Source organism: Balaenoptera ricei, chromosome 20 (assembly GCF_028023285.1).
Source record: "Balaenoptera ricei isolate mBalRic1 chromosome 20, mBalRic1.hap2, whole genome shotgun sequence".
In the NCBI taxonomy this organism is placed as follows: Eukaryota; Metazoa; Chordata; class Mammalia; order Artiodactyla; family Balaenopteridae; genus Balaenoptera; species Balaenoptera ricei.
The window spans coordinates 13,316,884-13,342,015 of NC_082658.1; the positions used below are offsets into that span (position 1 = coordinate 13,316,884).

The window sequence follows — 25,132 nt, forward strand, 5'->3', positions numbered from 1 at the left end:
TAAAAGTAACATATGTGCATATGATTATCAAACTTTGAAAATGCCTTTACTCAATAAAATTATTTTTGTCTCTTTTTTTTCCATTTTATTTTTTCATTAGGGCACTTTCCCTCATGGGATTGATATTTTGACCACAGCTGACTACTTTACTGTTGGTAACAGATCTAACTGTTTCCTGGTTATAAGGTAAGTTTTAATATTCATCATAAAATATAATGTTTTCGTTGAGTCACAGATCAGTTTCCACCATTTGGTTTCTTCAGCCTGGAAGGTCCACTAAGAGTAAATTTTAATTCATGTTTGAAAAGTTAAAAAAGGAATTGAAAACTGTTTTGAAACTTTTGTTTCAGATTGATTGGACAGAGTGCATAGTGTATGATTCTGTTTACATAAAACTTTGCAAAATGCAAATGAATCCAAAGGGACAGTAGCAGGGCAGGGGTGGCCTGGAGAAGGGGGTGCAGGATCTGGTCCTGAGAAGGGTGCTCATTTTTTAAAGAGGTATGAAGAGTTTCAAGAACAGTGCTGTGGTGATTATTTTTCTCTTAAACTGGCCTGTTTCACTAGCTGTTTTCGTTGAGAGCTTGGTCTTCTCCAGAGAACAGCCACAAGCCAAAACTGTGCATTGCTTTCTGTGTGGCCGCTGCTCCACTGGGGAGTTTCTCAGAATGAATTCTTAGATCGGTAGTGACTGTCCTTCTTTTTCTGTTTCAATAAGGTAGTGTTTCCCAAGTTGAAGTTATCTCTAGCTTGTTTATGAGATGAGCAAGAAAGAGGTATTTGAGAAATCAAGTCAAGGAATAAATATTTAACATCCCTAACTGCGGTTTGCAGAAATCACATCAAAACTTAATATAAGTAAGTAAGTAGTGGGGCAGTGAGTCCGCGTGTCTTAGTTAACTCATTGGGACACTAATACAAGATGGGCATGATTTTATGAAGTGACTTATTTGCCTTAAATTGGGAGAGGAAACACGCCAGTGCTTTTTAAAATTGTTAACCATTATGGGTCTCAAGGGTAGATTCCCTAATAGCCCTGCTGTGCAGACCATACAGAAACTACATTTCTCCGTAACCAGCAGGGGCAGATTTTTTTTTTTTTTTTTTTTTAAATGTAGCATTTGGCCTCCTTCCCAGAAACAATCTTTGACCAAACACACTGTATTTTTAGCGTCCTTTCCACCTTTCCTCAACATTTAATGGTCTTCTGTGCCTTATCAGTTCTTTCCTATTTTAATTCTGTTTCCTTTGATTGTTAATATCTGAACATATATTTTACATGGAGAATCTCTTACCTTTGCCCGAGTTTCATGGGTAAAAGAACTCGTAGTTTTTGGCCCTGGCGTCCTTGTCCTGTGGCTGAGGTCTCTGAGCTGGTCTGCGTTTCATAGACGGGCTGGCTCAGGGTCTGTCTGCCACAGAGGGTTCTGCACACTTCCGTGGATGAGAGGCGGTCTGTGAGGAGGGGTCCAGCAGTCATGGGGACCAGGGTCTGTGGCTGTACCCCATCACCACAGGGCGCTTGGGGGAGCTCTTCCCTTGCCCCAAGGCAGGGCCGACACCCAGGGTCCTGCTGTCAGCCTGGACGGCAGGGCAGAGGGAACTGTGCCCAGGGAGCCTGGTGTGGGGTAGGGGACAGTCCTGCAGGGAAGGGTCCAGAGTCAGCCTGGGGTGGTGGGGCTTCTGAGCCAAAGTGGGGCCTTGGGTTGTCCTGAGGTCAGGGAACCAGGTTTGACGGTCACATCTGCATTTTGAATATACCACTATGACTGCGTTTTGGTAACTGGAAGCAAGGAGACAGTCAGGGCCCCCTTACAAGGTGGGGGATGATCGGAGGGTGGTCAGGGCCCCTCACAAGGTGTGAGACATGGTCAGGGAACAGCTAGGGCACAGGGTTGGGTCCTCTGGCGAGAGTGGGTGTGGTCAGGAGAGTGGAGGTGTTGGGGTGCACCAGTGAGGGAGAACACGCCTGTGGGTTTTGGGGAAGGTCCAGAGCTCAGAGTCACTGAACACGCGGGGCTCACGGCACATCTCAGTGGACGTGTGGGCCGATGTGCGGATGATTCTCCTGGAGACAGGAGTGTGTGACACACGGATGGGAATTGAAACACGTGGACGAAGACCATCAGGTGGGGGGGACCAGCATCGTCTTACCTCTACTTTTGACTCAGAGCTTTGTCACGGTGCTGGTGACACACAGGAAATTGCACGTATTTAACGTGTAGGTTCTGATCAGTGTTGACGGGCACAGATCTTTGTCACCACAATGCCGATAGAGACCCGTCTCCACAGGATTTCTGGGCGCCCCTTCTCCAGGCACCGGTCTGTTCCTGTCACTCTGGGTCGTTGGGTGAATGGAGTCGTGTGGTGTGGGCTCTGGGTGCTGTTCTGGCCGCCTGTGCTCTGCCTGCTCTCTCGGATGTGTCCTCCCTGCGTGAGTGCCCATGCGTTCCTAGTTCCCTCGTGTGATGAACCACGTTTTCCCCTGTGAGGGACGTCTAGGGGTTTCCAGGTTAGGGCTTCGATCACCTTCGTGTGCACGTCTGTCTGTGGGCAGGTGCTTTCCTTTATCTGGTTAAACACCTGGGAGTGAAGTGGCTGGATCCTGATTGTTTTAAGAAACTGCTGGATGGTTTTCCAGAGTGGCTGCATCATTTTACCCTGTCCTTGCTAGCCCTTGGTGTGGTCAGTGTTTTTAATCTTAGCCATTCTAATGGATGTGCAGGAGGAGCTCATTAATTTGTGTTTTCCTAATGACTAATGACATTGAGCATCTTTTCATGGGCTTATTTGACAAATCTTTTGCCTGTTTATCTATTGGGTTGGTTGTTTTCTTCTTACTGAGACTTTGAGAATTCTTCCTATGTTCTGGATACAAATCCTTTCTTAGGTCCATGATCTGCAGATGTTTTCTCCTGGTCCGTGGCTTGTTCTTTCAGCGTCCTGTGTATTCCTAAGACAAAACCCTTTGTTAAAAATCAGCTTTATTTTTGTTCTCCTATTTCATTACATATGATTTACATATAGTAAAATCCACTAATTTAAAATGTGGGTTTTGGCAGATGTGTAACCACTGCTGCAGTCAACACAGGGAATGTTTCTGTCGCTCCAGAAAGTTCCCTCATGCCCTGGCCCTGACAGCCTCTGAGCTGCCTTCTGTCACTGGAGTTGACCTTTTCTAGAACTTGCAGGACAGTCACGTGGTGTGCGGGCTCCTGTCACTGTATGTCATCGTTCATCCATGCTGCCCAGTAGCGGTCCACCGCGTGGGCTGCAGCTTGTCTCCCACTCACCAGCTGGTGGTCGTCCGAGCCCCTTGGCTTTGGATGTGTGCATATGGGTGGTGCTTCCATTTGCCCAGCTGTTTTCTGCTGTGACATAACGAGCAGTCGTGAGCAATTTTTATTGGTTGGTCTTCTTGCAACTGTAAATTTCCTTAACAGATTGCTGGCACCACAACACTGTGCATCCTTCTAGAGAAGGATTTTGTCACATTTTGCTTTCTAGTAGTTTGCTTTCCAATCATTTTGCACGTTCCTGTCCCAGGAGTTCTTCAAACTAAGGAAACCTCAGAGTGAACTTTCTCTCTTATTTCCTAACTCGGTGAACAGCATGCCATCCACATCATCAACTCAGTTTTGCTTCTCCTTCTCTCATTCCCCACGTCCGGTTGGTGACCTAGTTCTGTCACTCTTGCATCCCTAAGAGCCCTCAAACGTTCACTCTGCTTGTCCGGTCAGCTGTCACCGTAGCCCAGCTCTCACTGTCCTGTACACTTGCAGAGCCTCCACGACCCCACCCCCGTCACTTGTCTGAGTGCAGAACGGAGCGCTTTCTCTTTGTCACACCACCACCCTGCCTCCCGGCCCCCAGCAGGCCATGCATCCTCCTTGGCTCGCCTCCCCCAGTCCTCCGCCCTGTGGTGGACGCCCCTCTTGGTTTGCACTTGGCCGCCGTGCAGCCTGAGTGCTCAGTAAGTGCCGAGCGCTGTCTGGGCCGGCAGTGCCAGCAGTGCGCCTTCTCCAAGGTCAGCCGCTAGTTGGTGTCAAAGCTTGGACTAGAACTTAGGTGGCCGACCTCTGTCTGGTTTTTTCTGAGAGGCCACTGTTGCCTCTGCCTGCGTCTCTGGAAGCTTTGCAGGCTCAGGATGCTGGCCTGGGGTGGGTCTATCTGTTGGGTGGGCCAGGGGCCTGTAGGTTATGTGGGACCAGGAATTGTGTCTTGCCTCCATTTCTGACAGCTTCAGCAGCTTGTCTGCTGTCCTCACTTTTCTGTTTTCTTCTTCTGACTCTCTCCCAAGCGGTTTCATCATCTTTAGGGGGGCTCTCAATCCACCTCGCTGCTGGTGAAGCCTCTGCTTTTCTCCCTGTCACGCCCAGAGCAAAGATTTTCCCTGATTCGACTCTCCCAGACCTCACACCCTGTAGCACACGCATGCCCGCCCAGCGCCCCTGTTCGTGCTGTGCACATGCAGTGTGCCCTCACAGGATTTGGGTGAAATCCTGTTTCTCCCTCCTTGGCCTTCTGTGCCATCCGCTCTGTCTCTCAGCCTCCTTGTAACACGTGGGTGGTGGTGAGGTCTGTGGTGGGGTTATGTGGATGGTGTGGCAGGTTCAGACAATATTTGTAAGCAATTGGGTGTTTTAGAGGCATGAAGTATAAAAGTGTATATTTTGGAATAAGTGATACATGTTCACGGTATAAAATTCAGAAGGTGCAGGGGGTGTTTAGGGAAAAGCAGTGCATCTCACCTCTCCTTCCAGGCACCTGGTTCTACCCTGGGGGTCCCTGTTGGCCCCAGTTCCTTGTGTCTTCTAGAGAGATTGGGTTCATATCATGCCTGTGGGTGTGTCGACTTCCTTCTGTCCACGCTGAGCGGTGGCACACAGTACACAAGGTTGGAACCCCTGAAGTGCTCATCTTCAGAGGCTTGGTCAAGTACAGGCACACCTTGGGGATATTGTGGGTTCGGGGCCAGACCACCGTAATAAAGTGAGTATCACATTAAAGTGAGTTGCACGAATTTTTTGGTTTCCCAGTGCGTATGAGAGTTATCTTAACACTGTACTGTAGTCTGTTAGGTGTGCAATAGCATTATGTCTAAAAAAACAATGTACATGCCTTAATTTAAAAATGCTTTATTGCTCAGCAGTGCTAACCATCATCTGAGCCTTCAGCGAGTCACAGTAGTAACATGAGAGATCACTGTTCACAGATCACCATAACACATACAATAATAATATTGAAAAAGTTTGAAATGTTGCAAAAATTACCAGAATGTGACACAGACACAAAGCGAGCAAATGGTGCTGGAAAATGGTGCCGACGTGCTCGATGCAGTGTTGCCACAAACCTTCAATTTGTAAAATATGCAGCATCTGTGAAGCGCAGTAAAACGAGGTCTGCCTGCAGTAATAATGATGAGCTCTTAGCAGTAAGGAGGCAGCTCTGTGTGTACTGTTACATACAGCAGAACATATACACCGTAGGCTGCCTGTGACGTCCTGCGTCTTGGAGAGCCTTCCATATCTGGACATGGAGTGTGACCTGTAGATCTCCCTTCCTGGCCCTTGGCTTCTGTCCAGTGTTTCACTGTTATAAACGATGTGAAGTGAATATTCTTGTATATATCACTTCTCACCTGTGTGGTTATATCTGAGTGAATTAACAGAAGTGGAATTGCTAGACCAAAGGGCATTACATTTTCAATTTCCTGGGCAGTGCCACTTGCTCTCTCTAGAGGCTGTGCCAAGACGCTGTCCGCAGCAGTGTCTCTGTACGCTTCTAGAGCCTTCCAGCAGCAGCTGTCAACCCCTCTGACTTTGGCAGTTTGACGGATGGACAGAAGTTTCCTTTCCATTTCCCATTGAATGAGGCTGAATGTTTGAGCTGCATCTTCTTTCTTTTCTATAAACTTTAATGATTTTCTACTAGGTGATGACATTTTCTTATTGATTTGGAAGAACTCCATTATACAGAAGGCTCTTGTTTGTGATAGCAGTTGCAGATACTTTTGATTTTGTTTATGGTGTGTTTTTCCTGATAGTATTTTTCTCTTTTGGTTGAGTGTTTGAATGTACCAGTCTCTTCTTTTTTGGCTTCTGGGTTTCGAGTCATAATTAGAAAGGCCTTTCCCACTTGGAGATTATTTTGTTTTAATTCTCCTATGGTATTTTCAGGAGATGTAACTCTTACTTTTAAGGCATAATCATGCTCCACCAGCTGCCCTCGTATGAAGCGTACAGCTCAGCGAGTGCTGGCAGCACACACACCTGGGTGACCAGCGCCGTCGCTGAGATATGGAGGGCTCAGCACCTCGGCTCCAGGCGCCACCCGTAGCTCGCTGATGCCTTTTGTAGAATGTCACACGAGTGGAGTCAGAAAGGATGGCCCCCTGTGCCTGGCTCCTTTCTCAGCACAGTGGTTTCTGAGAGTCATGCTTGCTGTGTGTGTTGGTAGCTTGTTCCTCTTTGTTGCTGAGCTGTTTTGAGTCTGTGGCTGTTCTGCAGTTTATCTGTTAGTCCATCTATTATAGACATTTAGGTTGTTTTGCGTTTTGGGCTCCGATGAATGAAGCTGCTTAAACATTTGTTTAGAAGTCTTTTTGTGGATGTATATATCTTCATTTCTTTTGGATACATACTTATAAGGGGATTTCTGTATATTTATAAGAAACTGCCGAACTTTTTTGGAAAGTGGTTGTACCATTTTACGTTCTCATAAGCAGTGTGTGAGTTCCTGTTCCTCATTCTCACCATCTCTGAATATTGTTTTTTCCAGCATGTCTATTGCCGGCTTTCCTGAATACACACAACCAATGATAGACCACCTGGTTACCATGAAGATAAACCATTGGGATGGGTAGGTTTTGTGTTTTTGTGTTTGCCTAATTAGCTTATCTGTCAAATAAGAATTCTTATTTTTTCCCAAAGGAGAGATTAAATCGAGCTCGTAAGCCTTGAGTATATTGTCTGATTGTAGATTTCTTTTTGTTTTTTCAGTTTATATACATATATATTATATATATGTATATATATATTTTACCATTTAAACTTTTTATTTTATATTGGAGTATAGCTGATGAACAATGTGATAGTGTCAGGTGCACAGCAAAAGCGACTCAGCCATGCATAAACATGTATGCATTCTCCTCAGATTCCCCTCCCATCTAGGTAGATTTCATATTTTAAAGTAACTCCTGAGAAGTAACGTAAGTTCCAGTCTTCATGCCTGATGTGTTGGTTAATGGTCTATCTCCCGTTTTACTTCTGGAGACCTCAGTGAAGTCTGCTGGGTGTGGAAACTTTCCCGTGTCATGGAGGGCGGGTGGCCTCCTGAGGGCGAGGACCTTAGGCTGTGGGATCTGCCTCATCTGCTCTGCGGCCAGGGGATCCCAGCTCGAGTCCGATCCACGTGGCCGCTTAGCCGTCTTCTCCATCCTTCCTGGAGCCAGGCAGGCCTGTAGCTTTTTCGTGATTACGAAGCAGCTTCAAGGTGTCTTAGCATTTCCAGCAGTTGAACGTGTCCCTTCAAAGGGGAGGGCCAATGCATAACCCAGAGCGGGTATCAGTGCTTCTGGCAGCACCTCTGGGAAGACAGCTTATTTTCTCGTGGGAGGCTCGGCGTGGCTGCCGGTGCTCAGGCCGTGGTCTGAGGGACACGAACGCCAAGTAGCTTCTTCAGGTTCTACGTCCGGAACCCCAGCTTACAGTGGGTGTTAGTTGCAGTCAATAGGACATTTAAAACCAAAATTGCAACTGTGTCATCCATGGTGTTAGACTAAACTTTTGAGCTATTGAAATCTCCAGCTGTTGTTGAAATGTTTATTTCTTCTTTCAGTTCTGTCACGTTTCCTTCACATATTTTGAGTGGGACTCTCTGGTTAGGTGCAGTTACATTTCTAACTTTTGTATCTTCCAGATGTATTGACCCTTTATTGTTATGAAATGCCCCTTTTTGTTTCACGTTAGATTTCTTGTCTTAAAGTGTAATTTGATATTATTACGGCTGAAGGGTCAGCAAGCTTTTTATTTAAAGGGCCAGAGAGTAAACATTTTAGGTCACTGTCCCATGTATTTTATTGTTTTTTTCTTTTCTAAGATTTATTATTTATTTATTTATTTATTTATTTAATTTATTTTTGTCTGTGTCGGGTCTTAGTTGCGGCATGCAGGATCTTTGCTGAGGCATGCGGGATCTTTCGTTGTGGGGCGTGGGCTCTTCGTTCTGGTGCGCGGGCTCTTCGTTCTGGTGTGCAGGCTTCTCTCTAGTTGTGGTGTGCAGGTTTTCTCTTCTCTAGCTGTGGTGCACGGGCTCCAGGGCGCACAGCCTCTGTAGTTGTGGCATGCGGGTTCCAGGGCGAGTGCTCTGTAGTTTGCGGCATGTGGGCTCTCTAGTTGAGGTGCGCGAGCTCAGTAGTTGTGGCGCATGGGCTTAGTTGCCCCGCTGGCATGTGGGATCTTAGTTCCCTGACCAGGGATCGAACCCGCGTCCCCTGCATGGCAAGGTGGATTCTTTACCACTGGACCACCAGGGAAGTCCCCTTTTCTTTTTAAACCCTTTAAAAATGTGAAAACCATTAGAAGCTGGGGCCTTACAAAAAGAGGCCTCTCACAGCCACTATTGTCCTGCACCCTTGTCTGTGTGTCAGGGGGATGGCAGATGGTCCTGCCTTTACGTCCAGCCTGACAGCGTCTGCCTTTTGTTTGAGGGCTTCAGTCCTTTCACATCTGAAGTGGTTATCAATTTATACCTGTCATTTTGCTATTTGGTTTCTATTTTTTTCTTTTTCTTTTGTTGTTAATTTTATTTAAAACATTATTTGTGGAAATACTATGTTTAGTATAAGCTCTAAAAACCTGAAGTTTCCAGGATGCATGAATCACAGAATGGAGGGGAAATTGCAGTCAGATTTGAAGGTCCTCACGATAACGCCTGCTCACATTTTCTCAAATGTTGGGATTCACAGAGCATGATCATGACCTAATTTTCTTATGATTCTTCAGAGATGGAGATATTTCTGCCTTTCTCTGTTTTTGGCCTGGATTACATCCATGAGGAGATATCAGCTAAAAGTTCATAAATAGGGTCTATTCAATTTCCTGTGAATACATGGCTTGTGGAAAATGGGGAGCCTTAGAGAATTCTTTACAGACATTCTTTAGTGGTGTATTTATACCTTCACTAGTATAGGTATTCTATTATACTTTTAATAGTATACACTTTTGAGAAGTATTATCCATTGTTTTGGGTTTCTTTTTAAACATTTTCTGATAAACAACAAACTCCTACAGTATAGCACAGGGAACTATATTTAATATCCTGTGATAAACCATAATGGGAAAGAACATATATGTATAACTGAATCACTCTGCTGTACAGAAATTAACACAACATTGTAAATCAACTATAATTCAATAAAATTTAAAAAAAAATTTCTGATACTTAGACGTACTCACCCCAAATAATTTATGTATCAAAATAAACATAATTAAAAATTTTTTGACAGTGGTAAAATACATGTAATATTTATCTTAATCATTTTTAGTGTAGAGTTCAGTTAAGTACATTCCCCTTGCTGTACAGCCAACTTTTTCATCTTGCAAAACTGAAACTCTGTCCCGGTTAATCATCGACTCTTCCTCCCCGTGGCAGCCCCCATTCTCCTGTCTGTCTCTATGAATGTAACTCCTCTAGGAATCTCATATGGAATCCTACAGGATTTGTCCTTCTGTGACTGGCTGATTCCACTCAACATACTGTCCTCCAAGGTTCATCCGTGTTGTAGCATGTGTCAGAATTTCCTTCCTTTTTAAGGCTGAACAATATTCGATTGTATATACATGCCACATCTTCTTTATCCATTCATCCGTCCATGGATACTTGGATTGCTTCCACATTTTAGCTATTGTGAGTAATGCTGCTATGAATATGGGTGTATAAATATCTCTTTGAGACCCTGCTTTCAGTTTTTTGGGTATATACCCAGAAGTGGGATTGTGAGCTTAAATAGTAATTCTGTTTTTAATCTTAAAAGCCATACTGTTTTTCATAATGGCTGTACCATTTAACATTCCCACCAGCAATGCACAAGGATTCCAATTTCTGCAAATCCTCACCAGTACTTGTTATTTTCTTTCTTTCTTTCTTTTTTTTTTTTTTTTTTTAAATAGTGTCGATCTTAATGGGTGTGGGGTGTGAGATGGTATTTCATTGTGGTTTTGATTTGCATTTCCCTAATGATTAGTGACGTTGAGCATCTTTTCATATGCTTGTTGGCTATTTGTATATCATCTTTGGAGAAATAGTTCAAGTCCTTTGCCCATTTTAAAATGCAGTTTCTTAGTTTTCGTTGTTGTTGTTGGGTTGTAAGAGTTCTTTATATATTCTGGATGTTAGTCCCTTATCAGATACATGATTTGCAAATATTTCCTCCCATTCTGTAGGTTGCCTTCTCACTCTGTTGATTGTATCCTTTGATATGCGGAAGTTTAAAATTTTAATGTAGTCCAATTTACCTATTATCAATGTATATAGTTTTACTTTTGCCTGAGCTTTCGGTGTCACATCCAAGAAAACATTACCAAATCTAATGTCATGAAACTTTTCCCCTTTGTTTTCTTCTACGAGTTTTATAGTTTGAGGTCTGACATTTAGATGGTAAATATAATATTTTTAAATACAGAAGGCTTATCCTCGAAGTGCACTAATTTGAGGGTAAGTGTAACTAAGCCTGTTAGAATAGCTACCTCCTTGGCAACTGTGGGGCTTTCTCTGCTCTGAGACCTGATCACTCAGCCTTCAGAAATGGCTTCCTGAATGGGCTTTTAGCACATGAGACCTCCCTGCCTTGAAGAGCTGGCTGTTTTCTGTTGGAAGCAGACCCCTAAGCTGGTCTGGGGGTGTCGAGAGGCCCGGGCATACACAAGAGGGGAAGGATCTCCTGCCCCAGTATCCACTTTCATCCTCCAAGTGCTTCTCTCTGGTGCTTGTGTACTTGGAACGTATAATGATCAAACTGCAGATGCCCCCTTTTGCGTGTTTCTTCTTTAATGTCGTTATCATGTTCTGTCTTGTTCTGTAGTCCTCCTAATTACTATTTTAAGGAAATGACTACTTCCTGTTCTGTCTGGAGCTCTTGGCAGTGCCCTCCTGACTTTTAGTGCCGGGATGGGGCTAGGGGGGCGTGGGGGAGGGTGTCAGCTTCACAAGTCACCCTCAAGGTTTGATCAGACCTGTCTGGCCCCTGGCGGGTTCAGGAGGGAACTCGGCTTCATTAACCCGTCCTGGGGTCATCCTTCTGTTCTGTGTGTTGAGAATATAACAAATGTGCGTTGATTGGAAATGTTTGCACTGATGTGATGTATGCCTCCTGTTTATTAGCTTGAGCCTCACGAGCTTCCCTCATTTAGCCCTCGATCTTCCCAGTGGTGGTTTCACAGGCTCCCCAGTACTCGCGTACTCTGCATCCCTTGGGGTGCAGGAGGTTGGAGACATACTTTGCCATCCAGCGCCGCGCAGATGGCAGCTGTATCCTGACAGGGACTTGCATGTAGTGCCTCTTCTTGGTGAAGTCTCTCTCCCTCATTTGTTATGAGCAGAGGTTCTTATTTGCTTGTTAGTTTGTGTTTGTTTTCATAGTGTTTGACTAAGTGGCCAGTTGACAGCTCACGTGCACTGTCCTCTCTGTAATTGAATAAAGCCAGAATCCTAGAAATGAAGGACTAACAGTGTTCTCTGCCCCATCCTCCAGGGCCATCAGGGAGCTGTCAGCCAAGGCACTGCGGAACCTGGCTCAGCGAGCACCGGAGCACAGCGCCCGTCATGGTAGGTGCTCCTCCTCACACTTGCACATGCAAGTGCATGTGCACTCACGCTTGCACATGCGTGTGCACCACGGACACATGCACAAACACGCAGCAGGAAGCCCTGGAGGCCCCCTCACTGATTTCAAGGCCTGGGGGTTTCTCTCTTGCTGAGAAGGGCTTGAAGAACTGGTCTCTGCTTCGTCAGGGACAGATCACAAACCAGGTGCCATGGCCTCTGGGAGCGCGGGTGCTGTGAGCACGGAGGTGTGTGTGTCCCCAGGAGCCGCAGGATTCCTGCGCCATCCCAGCAGGAATCGATGGATCTGCTGTACACTGTGTGTTTCAGAACTAGCCTTAAAACAACAAGTGAAGTAACTCATAATATAACATATTAAACAGTGAGCTGCTTCCCTGGGGCTGCAGTGGATTTGCTGACTTCCTGGGCCAGGCCTGAGCGCACTTTACTCAAGAACAGAACAGCCAGTCTGAATTGATGACATGCCCTTATCATTAAGGAAAGAACCCGTATATGTTCCATCATGTTTTTTCTACTTGGAATAAGTGGGCATCTGATTTTAATTTAGGGAACAATACACAAATTTCTCCACATTATACTTATTCCCACTGACATTTATTAGAGAAGTAACTGTTGGTTGGATCATGTTTCTTCATTTGGAGTTACTGGTTTTAATCATACACTCTGGGATTTTAAATGAAGATTTGGGGCCTGTTAGCTCCGAAGGGCCCTTTCAGCTTCGTGGTCTGTTAATTAAGCTTAATGTCAGGAATCTCACCTGGTGTTTACTTTCCTTTTATGATAATCCTGCTGCTTGAATGAAGGGGACACTTTCTTCCCAGTTCAAGAGTGCTGACCACCCCAGGATAAGGGATTTCCCTGATTCTTAAACACTGACCGCTACCAGCTGCCACGTCTGAGCGCCTGTGTGGGCCCTCTCCTGGCAAGGACGCTGTCGGCTTTCATGGCCTCTGCCCGGCTGTGACTGTGGTTCCCCCTGGCTGGTGGGGCTGGTGGGGCAGAGCCGCTGTGGGTGCGGCTCCTTGTCTGCGCTCCCTGCCAGGCTTCAAGGACTCTCTGACTTTGCTTTCTGTCCCCAGAGCACAGGCTTGGGGGCTTCCTCTGCTCTGAGCAGGAGAGGGTGAGCTCCAGGCTGAGGCACCGTGTGTTGGCTGTAGGGTCCTGCAGCCCGGCCTCTGTCCTCCCTGCCCCCCAGGCAGAGCCCTGGCAGCCCCTGAACAGCAGGAAAGACCTGGAAAACAGTCTGTTTTCCTTCTTCCCTGCTGTCTGTTCTCACCCTGGGTCACCACCCTGTGTCCGGAGCCCTGAAGAGCATGTGCTGTTTGGGGGCAAGTGTCATCCTCGTTCACATTCCTGCTCGCTGCCCTTGTGTCTGCTGACGAAGTTTGGCATGTCAGAGACTTTAGTTTAGCCTTGGTTGTGAGGTAATGATCCTGACAGAGATAACTGAGTGGGTTTGTTTCTCCCCTGGATCCTGAATCCTCGCGTCTGTCACCCTGTGTGCATCTCCCATGTGTCCTTTGCAGTTTTCCCACGTCTGCTGTTGATGACACAGAGTCCAGACCTACACACTCGGCACGGGGCTGTGCTCGCCTGCGCAGAGGTCAGCCACAGCCTGTACACACTGGCCGTGCAGCAGGGCAGGTAGGAGCTGGGTCACAGCTGGGGCCCTGTCCACGCGCCCCTTCCTTTGTACCGGCGGCATGGTCTCCAGGGGCCCTGTGCTCCTGATGACGTCTGTCAGTGGTCCCCTGTCCTCTCTGGGGGACCCCACCTCTCTGGGCTTCTCCTGTCACCTCGCTCTTTCTGAGGTAAACAGATTGTAAAAGCAAAGACACGTTTTCAGAGCTTGTGTTGAGTAGCTCGTATATTCAGTATTCTTTGTTCATTTATCACTTTCGATAATTTAAAATACCAGAGAATACAAATTTAAAAGTGTCTACCAGGAGCCTTTTCTGCTGGCTCAGTTGGTATAAATAACAATAGACACGCAGTGTGGGGTTGCTGAGAAGGTCCGAATGTTGAGAATGTTTTGTGAAGCAGCTGCTTCGTCTTCCTACTTGACTTTCCAACTGATTTTTCCTCAAAGGCAAAAGCTCACAGCACACTGTGATGTCTGTGCTGTGGTTCTTGGACTCCAGCTTGGGGAAAACTGTATTTTAAGTCGCTTCCTGTCCTTCGAGGTGATTTCCTGGGGACACAATGATAGCAGGTCCGAGTTGACCCTGCTCCTCTCCCCACAGTCCGTTCGAAGGACATCTGCGAGGGGGTGAAATGGCACCTGTGGGCTTGGCCGAGGACCTGGCGTTTATGGAATCCTCTCCTGGTGCAGCTGTGCAGGACTCACCTAATCCCCTGGCAGTGCGTGTGACAACACGTGTCCCCCCAGGGAAGGCCAGAGAGACCGGCCCCCGGGGGTTTTTTGGGGGCTGGTCGTGTGGGTTCTCTACCTGCCATGAACCCAAATCCCAGACTCCCAGAAGAAATCAGGTTTCAGCATAAGCCACGTGGTTTGTGCAAACAGTCTGGGCAGTTAGGGAATGGGGAGAGCCCTCCCGAAATCCAGGTTTCTGGGTGCCGAGCAGGCCTGTCCAGAGCGGCAGTGAGGCCGCTGGCTGCAGGGCCCTGACCGCAGCCTCAGCCGCTGTAATCTTTTCCAAAGCAAGTCACGGGGCACCTGGGAGCTGGGTTGCTCCCCGCCCCGGGGCCTCAGATGCTTCCCGAACCTGGGGTCCCCGCTCTCAAGCAGGCGCCTCATCACAGCCCTGTCTCTATTGTCTGCTAACCGCTGACTGAGAAGGTCTTCCGTCTGCCCCCTTGAGTTGGTGGATGTACCTTCAGGGATGCCCCTGCAGGTGCTTGCGGGCTGGGAGCTGGCGGGGCACCAGGCCTGCATGCGTGTCTCCCTGATGCTCTCCCAGGACCTCACACGTTGTGTTTGAACTCCCGCAGGCCCGTCTCAGACTTCCTAGACGAGAAGGCCGTGCAGGGCCTGAAGCAGATCCACCAGCAGGTCAGTGTGCAGCCTCTGGGGCCGCCCCTCTTCTAGGTCTCCTGGTACCTGGCGCCTGCCTGCCCCCAAGCCCTCCCTGCTCCTGAGCCCCAAGTGAAGCCCCGAGGGTCAGTCCTGGGGCTGTGGTGCACACCCTTGGGGTGAGCTCGGGCTCTTCTGTGTGGCCAAGCGTCCCCCGCGGGACGTCGCAGAGCGCCCGCCTTTCATCTAGTCCTGCCGCCCGGCCTGGCCACCCTCCTCGCTCGGGCCGCGTCCTCACGCAAGGCGGGTGGGCAGTGGCACACAGAACAAGCACGAAGGCCTTGCACCCCCAGTTGTGCCTCCACGGTGGGGAACCCCGAGTCTGAAGTCACACCCAGGGTTTGTGTATGCACTTCTCTGGGTGGGGAGGAGGTGTGTGCATTTTTCTGCGTTTCTGAGATTCTCAAAGGCTTCTGTGAGTCAAAATTGGTGAAGTATGAACTGTAGGTCTTAATGTTGTAGGAGAACCTGGAAGTCACTCTTGAGACGTTAAATGGCTTTACTGTTTGTTGTTCTGAGTAGAGTTTTGTTTTCTTTAAGATTTAGCTCTTTATGTAATGAATTCACCATTTTGACGTCTTTCCTTCCTCATCCTGTTGGTGCCGTTAACTTTCTTTTCCATTTTGGCAAAACCGTACCATCTGTTTAGGTGCATTTCTCACCTTTAGAGTGGAGTCTGGTGCTCACCTGACACTGTCAAGCCGGGCTGACGCCGTGTGACGCAGGAGGCGGTTCAGTGCGGGGACCGTCCCCCGTCCTCGGCTTCCTTTTTCTGTAGAGCCTGGGTAATAGTGGAACCTACTTGCTTGAGTTTCTATGAGAATTAAAGAATGCGTTCGGAGAGTTGAGTGGAGTTTCTGGCACAGCATGAACATTCAGTGAGTGGTGGCTGGGATGGTAGTTAGTGGTGATGCTGTGAATTGCTTCTCTGAGTTTCTTGCAAGGAGAAGGACCATTAGGATTAGTTTACTGCCTGAGGGGCTGTCAGGGGGGCAGGTCCGGGTATCCAGGTCCCCCTCACTGGCTGGCAACCCTCTTCCTCCCCTCTCTGACCCTTGGTTTCTCTTCCAGGTGAGGGAAGGAGGGATCTGGGCTGTTGTGAGGATTAAATGTGGTAATGCACGGTGGGTCTTAGTGAGGGAGGGGCTTGTTAGTGAGGTGCTCTTGGAGAGTGGAGTGGGCTCCGTCAGCCCCTCCTGGGAAACGCCCACCTGTGTGTTTCTTTTTGTTATCCTTTTGATGCTTGTCATATACCTGCTGTGTTATTTTTTAAATCCTAGTAATTTAAATAACTAAGTAACTTTCAATTCTTTATTTTTAGCTTTACGATCGTCAGTTATACAGGTAAGCTTTACACACCTGAAGTTTTATGTTTTGTGAAGAAAATATTGGGCCCCTAGTCATGGGTGTCTCCCGAGTGGTCCTGGCCAAGTTGTCTGTGCTTATCCTGTTTGAGGGGGTGAAGAGCCGTGAAAGGCCTGGTTGGATTCTGAGCTTCACTGATGACGTGGTGAGAAGCTTGCTCGTTTGACTGTGGAGTCTGACGGGGCTGGTGGCTGTGGACCGTCCACTTGCAGCAGCGGCACCGCCTGGATCTGCCTTCTGCCCTTTGCAGTGGGTCCCCTCCGCCCTGGTGGCTAGGGTCTGCCCTCTGAATGTCATGCGGATAGAACCATTCTGTGGAGCCTTGGGGTCTGGTCTTTGTCACCAAGCGTGCTGTTTCTGAGATTCACCGTGTGGTTGGTGTACAGTGGTGTGTTCTTTTGTAGTGCTGTGTGGTGGTCGGTGGTGTGTGTGCTTGGTGTGGTTATCTGCTCGCCAGGTGATGGGCATCTGGTTGTTCCAGCTTTGGCTTCTTCGGGATAAAGGTTTTGTGAGCATTGGCGTACGAGTCTTGGTGTGGATGTGTTGCTGGGTCATGCGGTGCAATGTGTCTAAGGTGTCCTCATCAGCGCTGGGCGTGGGCAGCCTTAAGCTGGGGCTGATCCTTGGGTGTGGGGTAGCTCACCACCACTTTAGTTTGCATACCTGGGGCCTGGTGACCTTGACACCTCCTGTGTGGACTGGCTGTCCTCCCTCTTCTGTGAAGTGACTGTTCACATCTTTTGCTCATAAAAAAAAATCTCATGCTCTGTCGTCTTCTTACCAAGCTGTCAGCACTCTCGTCATGTTCTGGACATGAGCTCTTTGTAGACAGGTGATTTGCCAGAATTTTCTCCCAGTCTGTGGCTTGCATCTCGTTTTTCTTGTGTTTTAATGTAAAACGGTGCAGGGCAGTGGACGTCAGCCTGTTCTTGTTTGAGCTGTTCTCATTTTGGCCGCTCTCCCCGCCTCCAGCTTTCCTGGCAGCCCAGGGCCTGCTGTGAACCTCCCCATCCAGGGTGACTGGGGCCGCACGGGGGCTTCTCTCAGAGGTCGCTTAGGTGACCTCACAGTTAGCTGGCGTCACCCTCTGCTGATTTGGAGGCCAGTGAGGCCAGTGTAGGAAGATAATGCACGTGGCCTCTGGTGCAACAGAGACCCTCTGGGTGGGACGGGCCTGGGTGCCTCAGCAGTGTTTGTTCATGAAGTGTGACTCCCACACAGGTCTTGGCCAGAGGCCCTGGCAGTGACCACAGAAGGGGGGGTCACATGGCCCTGCAGGACCAGGCCAGAAGGCTCTTGCTGGGGCTTGAATGTGAGGTGTCCAGTCCTTCTGACCTTGTAGATCCAGCTTAGCCCCATTATTTCCTTGGACTGTTTTCTTATTGAGAGTTTGGGGGTCACCAAGACCACCTTCAGGCTCAGTGACTTGCTGGTAGAAGGACTCAGAACTCAGCAGAGCCATTATGCTTGTGGTTATGGCTTATTGCAGCAAAAGGATACAGATTAAAATCAGCAACATAAAAGGCCCACAGGACAGAGTCCAGGATAGACCAGGCACCAGCTTCCTGGGTCCCTTCCCTGTGGAGTCACGCTGAATCCTCCCTGTGGCCACTCGTGACACATGCACAGCTATTGCCACCCAGGGAGGGTTTCCACCACCCCCACCTCCCCCCGCCTCCGGGCCTTGGCGTCCAGGGTTTCCATTGGGTTGAGCTGATTCCCTGTGACCTGAGGCCGCACCATAGATGGCACCAGTGTAGACCTTTCAACAGGACCCCCGGCCCAGGTAAACAGAGGATCCTGTCAGGCAGAACCTTCTAGGGACTGGGAGGTGACCTCCCACATCTGGGACAAAGCGCCAGACCCATCCTTCCTTGGCCCTCACCTCCAGGAAGCGGCCTTGGCTGTGGAAATAAATCCTCTGTCCTTGAAGGGACCCCTTAGGTCTGCCTAGTGCTAGAGCCATGTGTCCCATGTGCCCTGCATATCCCCCCGCACCGGCAAAAGGATCAGAGCATCCCGTAGGTTCTGACAAGCTGACGGGGCTGCGCCGTGACACCCTGGGGTGGTCAGTGCTGGCTGGCTGTGTGGGATTGTGCTGGGAGGACCTCTGCGTGCACTGGGAGCTCTGAGCACTCGCTGTGTCCAGCAGGTTGGAAGGAAAATTCCCTGTTGGGGAGGGGCAGGGGGGTGAGGACTCCTGGCCAGGCCGCCTGGTGCTCCTATCTCACTGGGAATGCCTGAACTCTCAAACCCATCAAGTGCTTCCCGTCAGCAGGCCTGGAGTGCTCTGGGGAGCCCTCGGTGAATATCCTGTGACACTTGAGTTCATGGCAGCCTCATTGCTTGTGATGGCCACCTCCCAGTCCCTGCATGTCACCTGGCAGTGTCAGGCCCTCCTGCAGGAGTGGTGACAGGCCTTCATTTGCAGAACAGAAGCGTGAAAGTCTTAATCTTAAAGAAATGTGAACTGTGGGTAAATGGAAATGGCAGCTCACGTAGTTGAGGGAGATGGATCTTGATCTTGGAGGGATATGTGAGATGCATGTGGGATTTGCACCAGCCCCATGCTCTGGTCCCCTGGAGGGTGTGCTCCTGCCCCTCTGTGAGTGAAGCAGTCAGCCCTTGGGAGGCCACCCGGTGTCCTCGGAGCCGTGGCCGTGCGGCCCCAGGGGTGCCTGGTCCCCTTGGTCTCGTTGGGGCCTCCCGTTGCTTTCTCAGCGATCTGAATGACCTTGGGAACTGTGTTCTCTTTGGCAGACTGTGCTCAGAAGTCTTCCTGGGAGAGGGCATAGCAAGGACTGATTTTCTCTAACCCCCAACAGTTTATCTTGAGGGATTATGGGTCTAAATAAAATTAGTGCAGTGAATACCTGTTCACCTTTCCCCCATTATTAATAACATTTTGACTGTTTGTTTTATCTCAGCTAGTGTGTGTGTCTCTCTCTCTTTATATGTGTATCGTTTCTCTTTATGGAAAGTAAGTTGCGGGCATGTTGCTTCCTCTTTAAAACCTGAGAAAGCATCAGGGAAGAGCAGAGACTGTGTCCTGTGTAACCATGTACAACCAGTGTCCCCACCACACCCAGGAGAGTCGGTGTGACCTCAGTGACCTGTGAGCGCAGGTTCCTTCAGGTCATCTTCAAATGCTCTCCGTAGTCTTTCCCCTTTGAGCTGGGACCTGCTCAAATTCATGTACTGTGTTTGGTGTTATTCAGTCCCCTCCGTTTTTGTTTTTCATGATACAGTCTCTTTTTAAGAGTTCAGGCCTGTTGTGTACCATTCCACATTGTGGGTTTGCTGGGTTGTTCCCTGATGGTTGGACCTGGCTTACCCATGGCATGGCTGGCGTGGCTGGTATGGCTGGTGTGGACACTGGTGTTGCCTGTGAAGGGGCTGTGCCAGTGCACTTGTCCCCTAGTAGAGACGCTGAGTTGATCCCTGGGTTCAGGGATGACCTCCAGAGGGTCAGACGTGCCCGTGAGCGAGGTGTGTCCCCTTGCAGCTAGCGACTGACCTGAGGGGCTGGCTTCGAGATGTGTGGATCCCCGGTGTCCAGTGCCTGCCTGCCTGGCCTGAATCAGTCGTCGCTCTGCGGCCTGCCAGAGGGTGCCTGGCTGATTCCCTCATTCGTTTTCCAGTTTGTCTGGCGAGAGCAATGTTCCTCCCCGCTCCCACCCTGGTCTCTCTCTTTGTAATGTATCACTATAGACTCATGGGTCCTCCCCGCCCCCCAGTGTGTTGTAATCCAGGAACATCATTGTTATTCTTTCTGTTGCTCAAGTTGTTGCTATTTGACCCACAGGAGCCTGTTTAAATGAACTCCTCTGTCATTTTCACATGATTCACTTAGTCTTTGAGCAATATCTTTTTAAACCTCTTTGTTTCTATTATTTTGCTTTCTGTTCCTGTCTTCACTGATTGCATTCAGTGCAGTTTTTATTTTCAGATCTGTGTTCTTTGTTTCTTGAGGTTCCATTCGTGTCTTCCTTATGCCTCAGTCTCTCTCCTCCCCTCCTTGGACATGTGCAGAAACTAAGAGCTATTCTGACCCCGCAAGTTCATTCCATCGTCTTGGGTGCTTCTGGGTCTGGTTGTGTGGATTGGTTTTCTTGGAGCTGTGGGCCGTGTTTTCCTGGTAATTCTGTTGGGTGCCAGGCTTTGTGGTATTTTTGTCGCTGGGCACCGGCTGCTGCTTTCTGGTGGTGTTTGGTTGGTGGGATCGGTTGAATCCTTTCAGGCCCTGTTCTGAAGGCCTGATGGGGCCAGAACAATCTGACCGGCTGCCGAGGTGGCCCTTCTGAGGATTCTGCTGATGCCTCGTGCATGACCAGGCCTGTGCTCTGGCTGATGGGGGCTTCTTCCCGCCCGTATGGGTTCCTGCAAGTGCCCTGCCTTCTCTTCAGGAGCATTTCTCTCCTCTCAGGCTCAGGTAGTTTCTTTTCTCGCATGTGCAGCTCAAGGTCAGTGCTGTCCGTGCTGCTCCCCAGCCCCTCAGATTTCGGCCGCCTCGGCCTCCCCACCTTCCATCTCAACCTCGTGACTCCGCAGGACAGGCAGCTCCGCTGGGCTTCACTACTGTGCCTTGGGCCCTGGGACTTGGCTGCTCCCTCCCTCCTCTCAAGACCTCTGTTTTTCGGCATCTGAACCTTTGTTTATTTCATCCAGTTTTCTGTTTATTTAAGGCAGGGGGGCAAACTCGAATCCTGTTCCTCTACCTGGGCCAGGAGGCAGTCTCATAAATTTCCTACCGTCTCCCTGGAGTGTTTCTTGGATTCACGTCCACCACTTTCCCGTTGTCAGCGTCCGAGGTCAGTCAGGGTCCAGACGGCCAGCGTTTCCTCTCCCCAGTCCTGCTGGATGATGACATCTTTCTAGTGCCTTAAGTTCCTTTAGTTTTTACAAAGTAAGAGTTGAACAGTATTTGGGATTTGTTATGTGTGATTGTGTGATGTGATTAGTACCAGTGATTAGAGTCTCCAGTAAAAACTGAAAATCATCTAGAAGGTGGTCACAGCACATATTTTCATAAAAAGTAGTTCATCCTTCCAACAACAAATGCAACTATTTAACATCATAATACTTTTTGGAGCCTGAAGTTACATTTGTTTCTTGGTGAGGATATTTTATGTTGTTTTGTGTAACAAGAGGTTTAACCTTGAATGTTTTCATTAATTTTCAGGGGTCTGGGAGGAGAACTCATGAGACAAGCAGGTAGGTCTGAGCCACGGAGGCTGCAGATTTTGGGTTGTGGTCCTTTTTTCCCACCATTGAGGGAAGACAAAAAGTCCTAAGGGCATTTACTTCATTGCTTTCAACACTGTGAAGTTCCCTGATGGGTCCCTTTGCAGTGACAAGTGGCGGGGTGGTTTTCTGGTCGGAATTAGCGTGGCGGTGCACCTGGCCTGCACACGGTAACTCCGGGGCTGCCTGCCCAGCCCACTGCTTCTCCTGTGTGTGTTCACTCGAGGCTCTAATTTTCAGCTTCTGTGGGTTTTGATATATTTTAGTAGCCACGGGGCTGCTGGCGGCTGGGGTGGGATGGGTGAGAAGGGGATGATAAAGTTAGGGATGTCGAATGTTGCCATCTTTCCCTCCTCAATACAATATTTAAATGTAACTGTAGAGCAAAGAACAGTTTTTAAGATTATATTTAAATGTTTGCAGGGAACTCAAGAGATGCCAACATCTAGATTTCTAGATATATCTAGATTTCTTGAAGCCTTTTCAGCTAAACCTACTAGAAAACCCAGGACTCTGTGCTGAATCAGGCGCCGGGTCAGTCCTGGCCCCATGCTGGGCCGGGGTCCAGGAGAGCCCCTCACCCAGGGAGGGGGAGGGCGGGTGGGGTCCGTTGGTGTCGATGTGACAGACGTGCCTTCAGCATTCTGGGGTTGCAGGGGGCGACCGCAGAATACGTCTGCTTGGCCAGGGCCGCGGGCCGCTCGGCACCCCAGAGGGCGGGCGGGGCAGCATCTGCAGCCCTCCCTGCGCCTCGCTGTCCCCCTCCCGCCAGGCTGAAGTCACGTGTTGGGACCAGCCTGAGCTCTTGGGTGCTCGGTGTAGTCCCCTGGCCTTATCTTCTGGACCCTTTGGTGCATGTGGTTGTTTGTTTCCGTCCTGGGACTCTTGTCCCCTTCTGGAGCATTCCACCCTGCCAGTTCCCACTGTTCCTTTTGGATCTTCTTGCCGTGCGCCCCTGCCTGTCCCCCCTGCCCCTCCAAGAGTTCATGTCTGCTAGTAGCCACTTGTCCCTGGGAAGGGGGTTACAGGGTCCCTTACTGCTCTCAGCTGTCCCAAATCCTCTTCCTCACAAAGAACTGCTGGCTTTCTTCTTCTGCCTCAGTCCTTGCTTGACTGGGATTCTCAGTTTTGTTAGGAGGAGAGGTAGTGTGCAGATCCTTGGAGGGGCTGCAGAGACAGCCTTGCTGAGCTTCCAGACACCCCCTGTACTCAGACCTCAGCTGGTCTGCAGGCCAGGAAGGCGATGCCTGGCCAGGCTCTGCTGCAACCCAGCTGCAAGGCCCTCCCCACGGCCCCCCACCACCCGGAGCTCCTGCTCTGATCTTCGTGCCCAGCCTGTGCATATTCAGGGCCCAGTGGCCACGGTGACTTCATGCAGGTCTGGCACGTCACACCTCCGTCCATGGAGGAGCGGCGTGGCGAGTGGAGTCCCGGGGGAAGGGATGGCCCTGGCCGGTGGGAGGGTGTTGGGGTTCAGAGTGGCCACCAAGCTGGAGAGTGCTGGGCCTCTGGGTGGCCAGGTAGTTCCTTTGGCAGGGGGCAGGGCGTGTGTGGGGTGAGGCCTGGGTAGGACTGAGCACGGGCGCCAAGGGTGCAGTGAGGGCGTGTGGGCAGGGTCTCCCCCAGCCACAGCTGTCACAGAGCTCCTGACTGTACCGTGGCCTGGCAGCACACTGTCTGCCCAGGACTGCTCCACATGTCTGAGTCAGACCACCTAGGAGACGCATTCCGACCTGAATGTGGGAAGAAGTCCTGGGCTCCTAGGAGCAGCGTGAGAAGCAGTGTCATTAACAGGCCAGTCCACCGTGCACAGGCTCCTTGCCTCTGCCACTGGGGACCGACCGGCATTTGCCACCTGACGGCAGACAGGAGTGGTGCTGCTGGGTCCAGAGCACAAGAGGCCCGACCGGGGCCACGTGTGTGGGTCTGTGTGGAGGTGCACACACCTTCGAGGGGCAAGCCAGGGATGCGGGGTGACCCCAGCGGCGCAGACGACGCGGCCCCTCAGCGAGAAGGGGAAACGAAGCCGGAACGACTTCACGGGAAGCCAGACATCTCAGGAGAGCAGGGTTGACTGAGTCAAGGAGCTTGAGGACTCACTGTGCACTGCCCAGGTTGTGAGCAGAGATACCTGGGGCTGCCCTCCTGGACCCACAGATGTCAGAGCCAAGGCCACCTCGGGTGCGGAGGGAGGAACTGGGACGGGAGGCAGTGGGAGGGGAGCTGAACAGAGGTCCCTTCTAAAAGCGGTCCAGATCTCGATTCTGGATGAGGCCTGCGGGGCCTCGTGTCCTGGTTCATTACTGTCGAGTAAGGCACAGGCTTCCCTAAGGCGTCTTCAAGGGATGTAGTTTGCTTTTGGTGATTCTGTTTATGAATGTGAGGAGGGAAGCACAGACATGTTGTAGACAGTCCACAAAACGGCACTAGGAAAGCCTGATTTCAGTTCCCGAGATGATTCCTAGTGGAACTGGCCGGTCTCAAGGATCTGAGGGGCCTCACATTGTTTACGGATGGACTGCTGGTGACTCTGTGCAGGAACCCCCGTGTGAGCCCCCGACCACATGCACGCCTTGCTGAGGTCTGGGGTGCGAGTGGACGGGAAGGCCCGAGCCTGGTGCACGGGGCCAGCTGACCTCCTGGTGTTCTGGCCACTACACCCACCTGACCCGGAGGGACCTGCCTGAGGCCCGCGTCTCTCGCCTCCTGCCTGCCCTCGGGGACTTCTCTGCTGGGAGGTTCGTTTCCTCCGCATCAGCTCAGTGTTCTCATGGGTTTGACGGGTGTCGCTGGAGCATGGACTCTGGAAGCATGAGCTGGCTTCTGCCGGCTGACACTCAGACTCTGAGTCGCTCCCCTGTGTGTCATCGACAGCTCGTGATATGCAAACCGTTTCTGGGTTTAGGGGCTTGGCTTGGCCTGGGGTGGTGTGCAGGGCGTCTGTTTTTGTGTTGAAGCAGTGACTTTGCACAGAAACCATCGCTCACAGTGAAGAGGAAATTAAAAAATCACCCGTCATCCCAGCAGCTGGGGACAGCCAGTGTTTCAGGGATTCCTTCAAGGTGGTTGTTCCTTCCTTATCGGTTCACGTCTCAGGAAGTTGGGGTCATGTTGCATGCAGCCTCCCACTCCAGCTGGGTGAGCTGCTCATGGCTGCAGAGTGACTGCTGCGGCTGCGTCGCCCCGCCACCCGTCACAAATACCGTCAGAGCTCAGGAGAGCTGCCTTCTTAGGACAGGGAGCGAGTGCCGGAAAGGATGTGCACTCCTGAGCGTTCCTGGGCCGCTGCCGCGTGCTTCCCAGAGTGTGCCGCCAGGCCGGCAGACACATGGAAGGGGAGGAGCAGGGACTGGCCACCTCTCGTTACTTCTTGGGGACGGCACTGGGAAGGTTTGAGGCTGAGTGGCCACTCCCCCCACATCCTCAGCTGTGTCTTATTGGCTGTTGAACCCATCTGTTGAATTCTTAATTCCTGTGTGTCTGTCTTTCATAATTTCTGTTTATCTTTCGTAGTTTCTGTATCCGTGTCATGGCTTTCAGTCATTTCTTTCACCTCTTTGAACACGATAAGCACAGTTTATAATCTGTCTCTAAAAAATACCATCATCTAGTCCTTCTGTGGTTCTGTTTGTAAAGGCCTGGATG

The 25,132-nt window shown here is 50.0% G+C and overlaps 1 protein-coding gene across 5 annotated transcripts in view; it reads left to right on the forward strand.

Annotated features, from left to right (window-relative positions):
- TBCD (tubulin folding cofactor D) overlaps positions 1-25,132 on the forward strand; it is a 175,135-nt gene that overhangs the window by 117,414 nt on the left and 32,589 nt on the right. For all 5 annotated transcript variants that reach the window (XR_009499404.1, XM_059906846.1, XM_059906847.1 and 2 more), the window contains 7 exons: positions 101-186; positions 6,781-6,861; positions 11,753-11,826; positions 13,371-13,488; positions 14,797-14,857; positions 16,200-16,222; positions 21,426-21,457. Coding sequence is in view for 4 of the 5 variants with exons in the window: in XM_059906846.1 (XP_059762829.1) it covers positions 101-186; positions 6,781-6,861; positions 11,753-11,826; positions 13,371-13,488; positions 14,797-14,857; positions 16,200-16,222; positions 21,426-21,457 (475 nt within the window). In the remaining variant the exon portion in view is untranslated. The remainder of the gene's footprint in view (positions 1-100; positions 187-6,780; positions 6,862-11,752; positions 11,827-13,370; positions 13,489-14,796; positions 14,858-16,199; positions 16,223-21,425; positions 21,458-25,132) is intronic.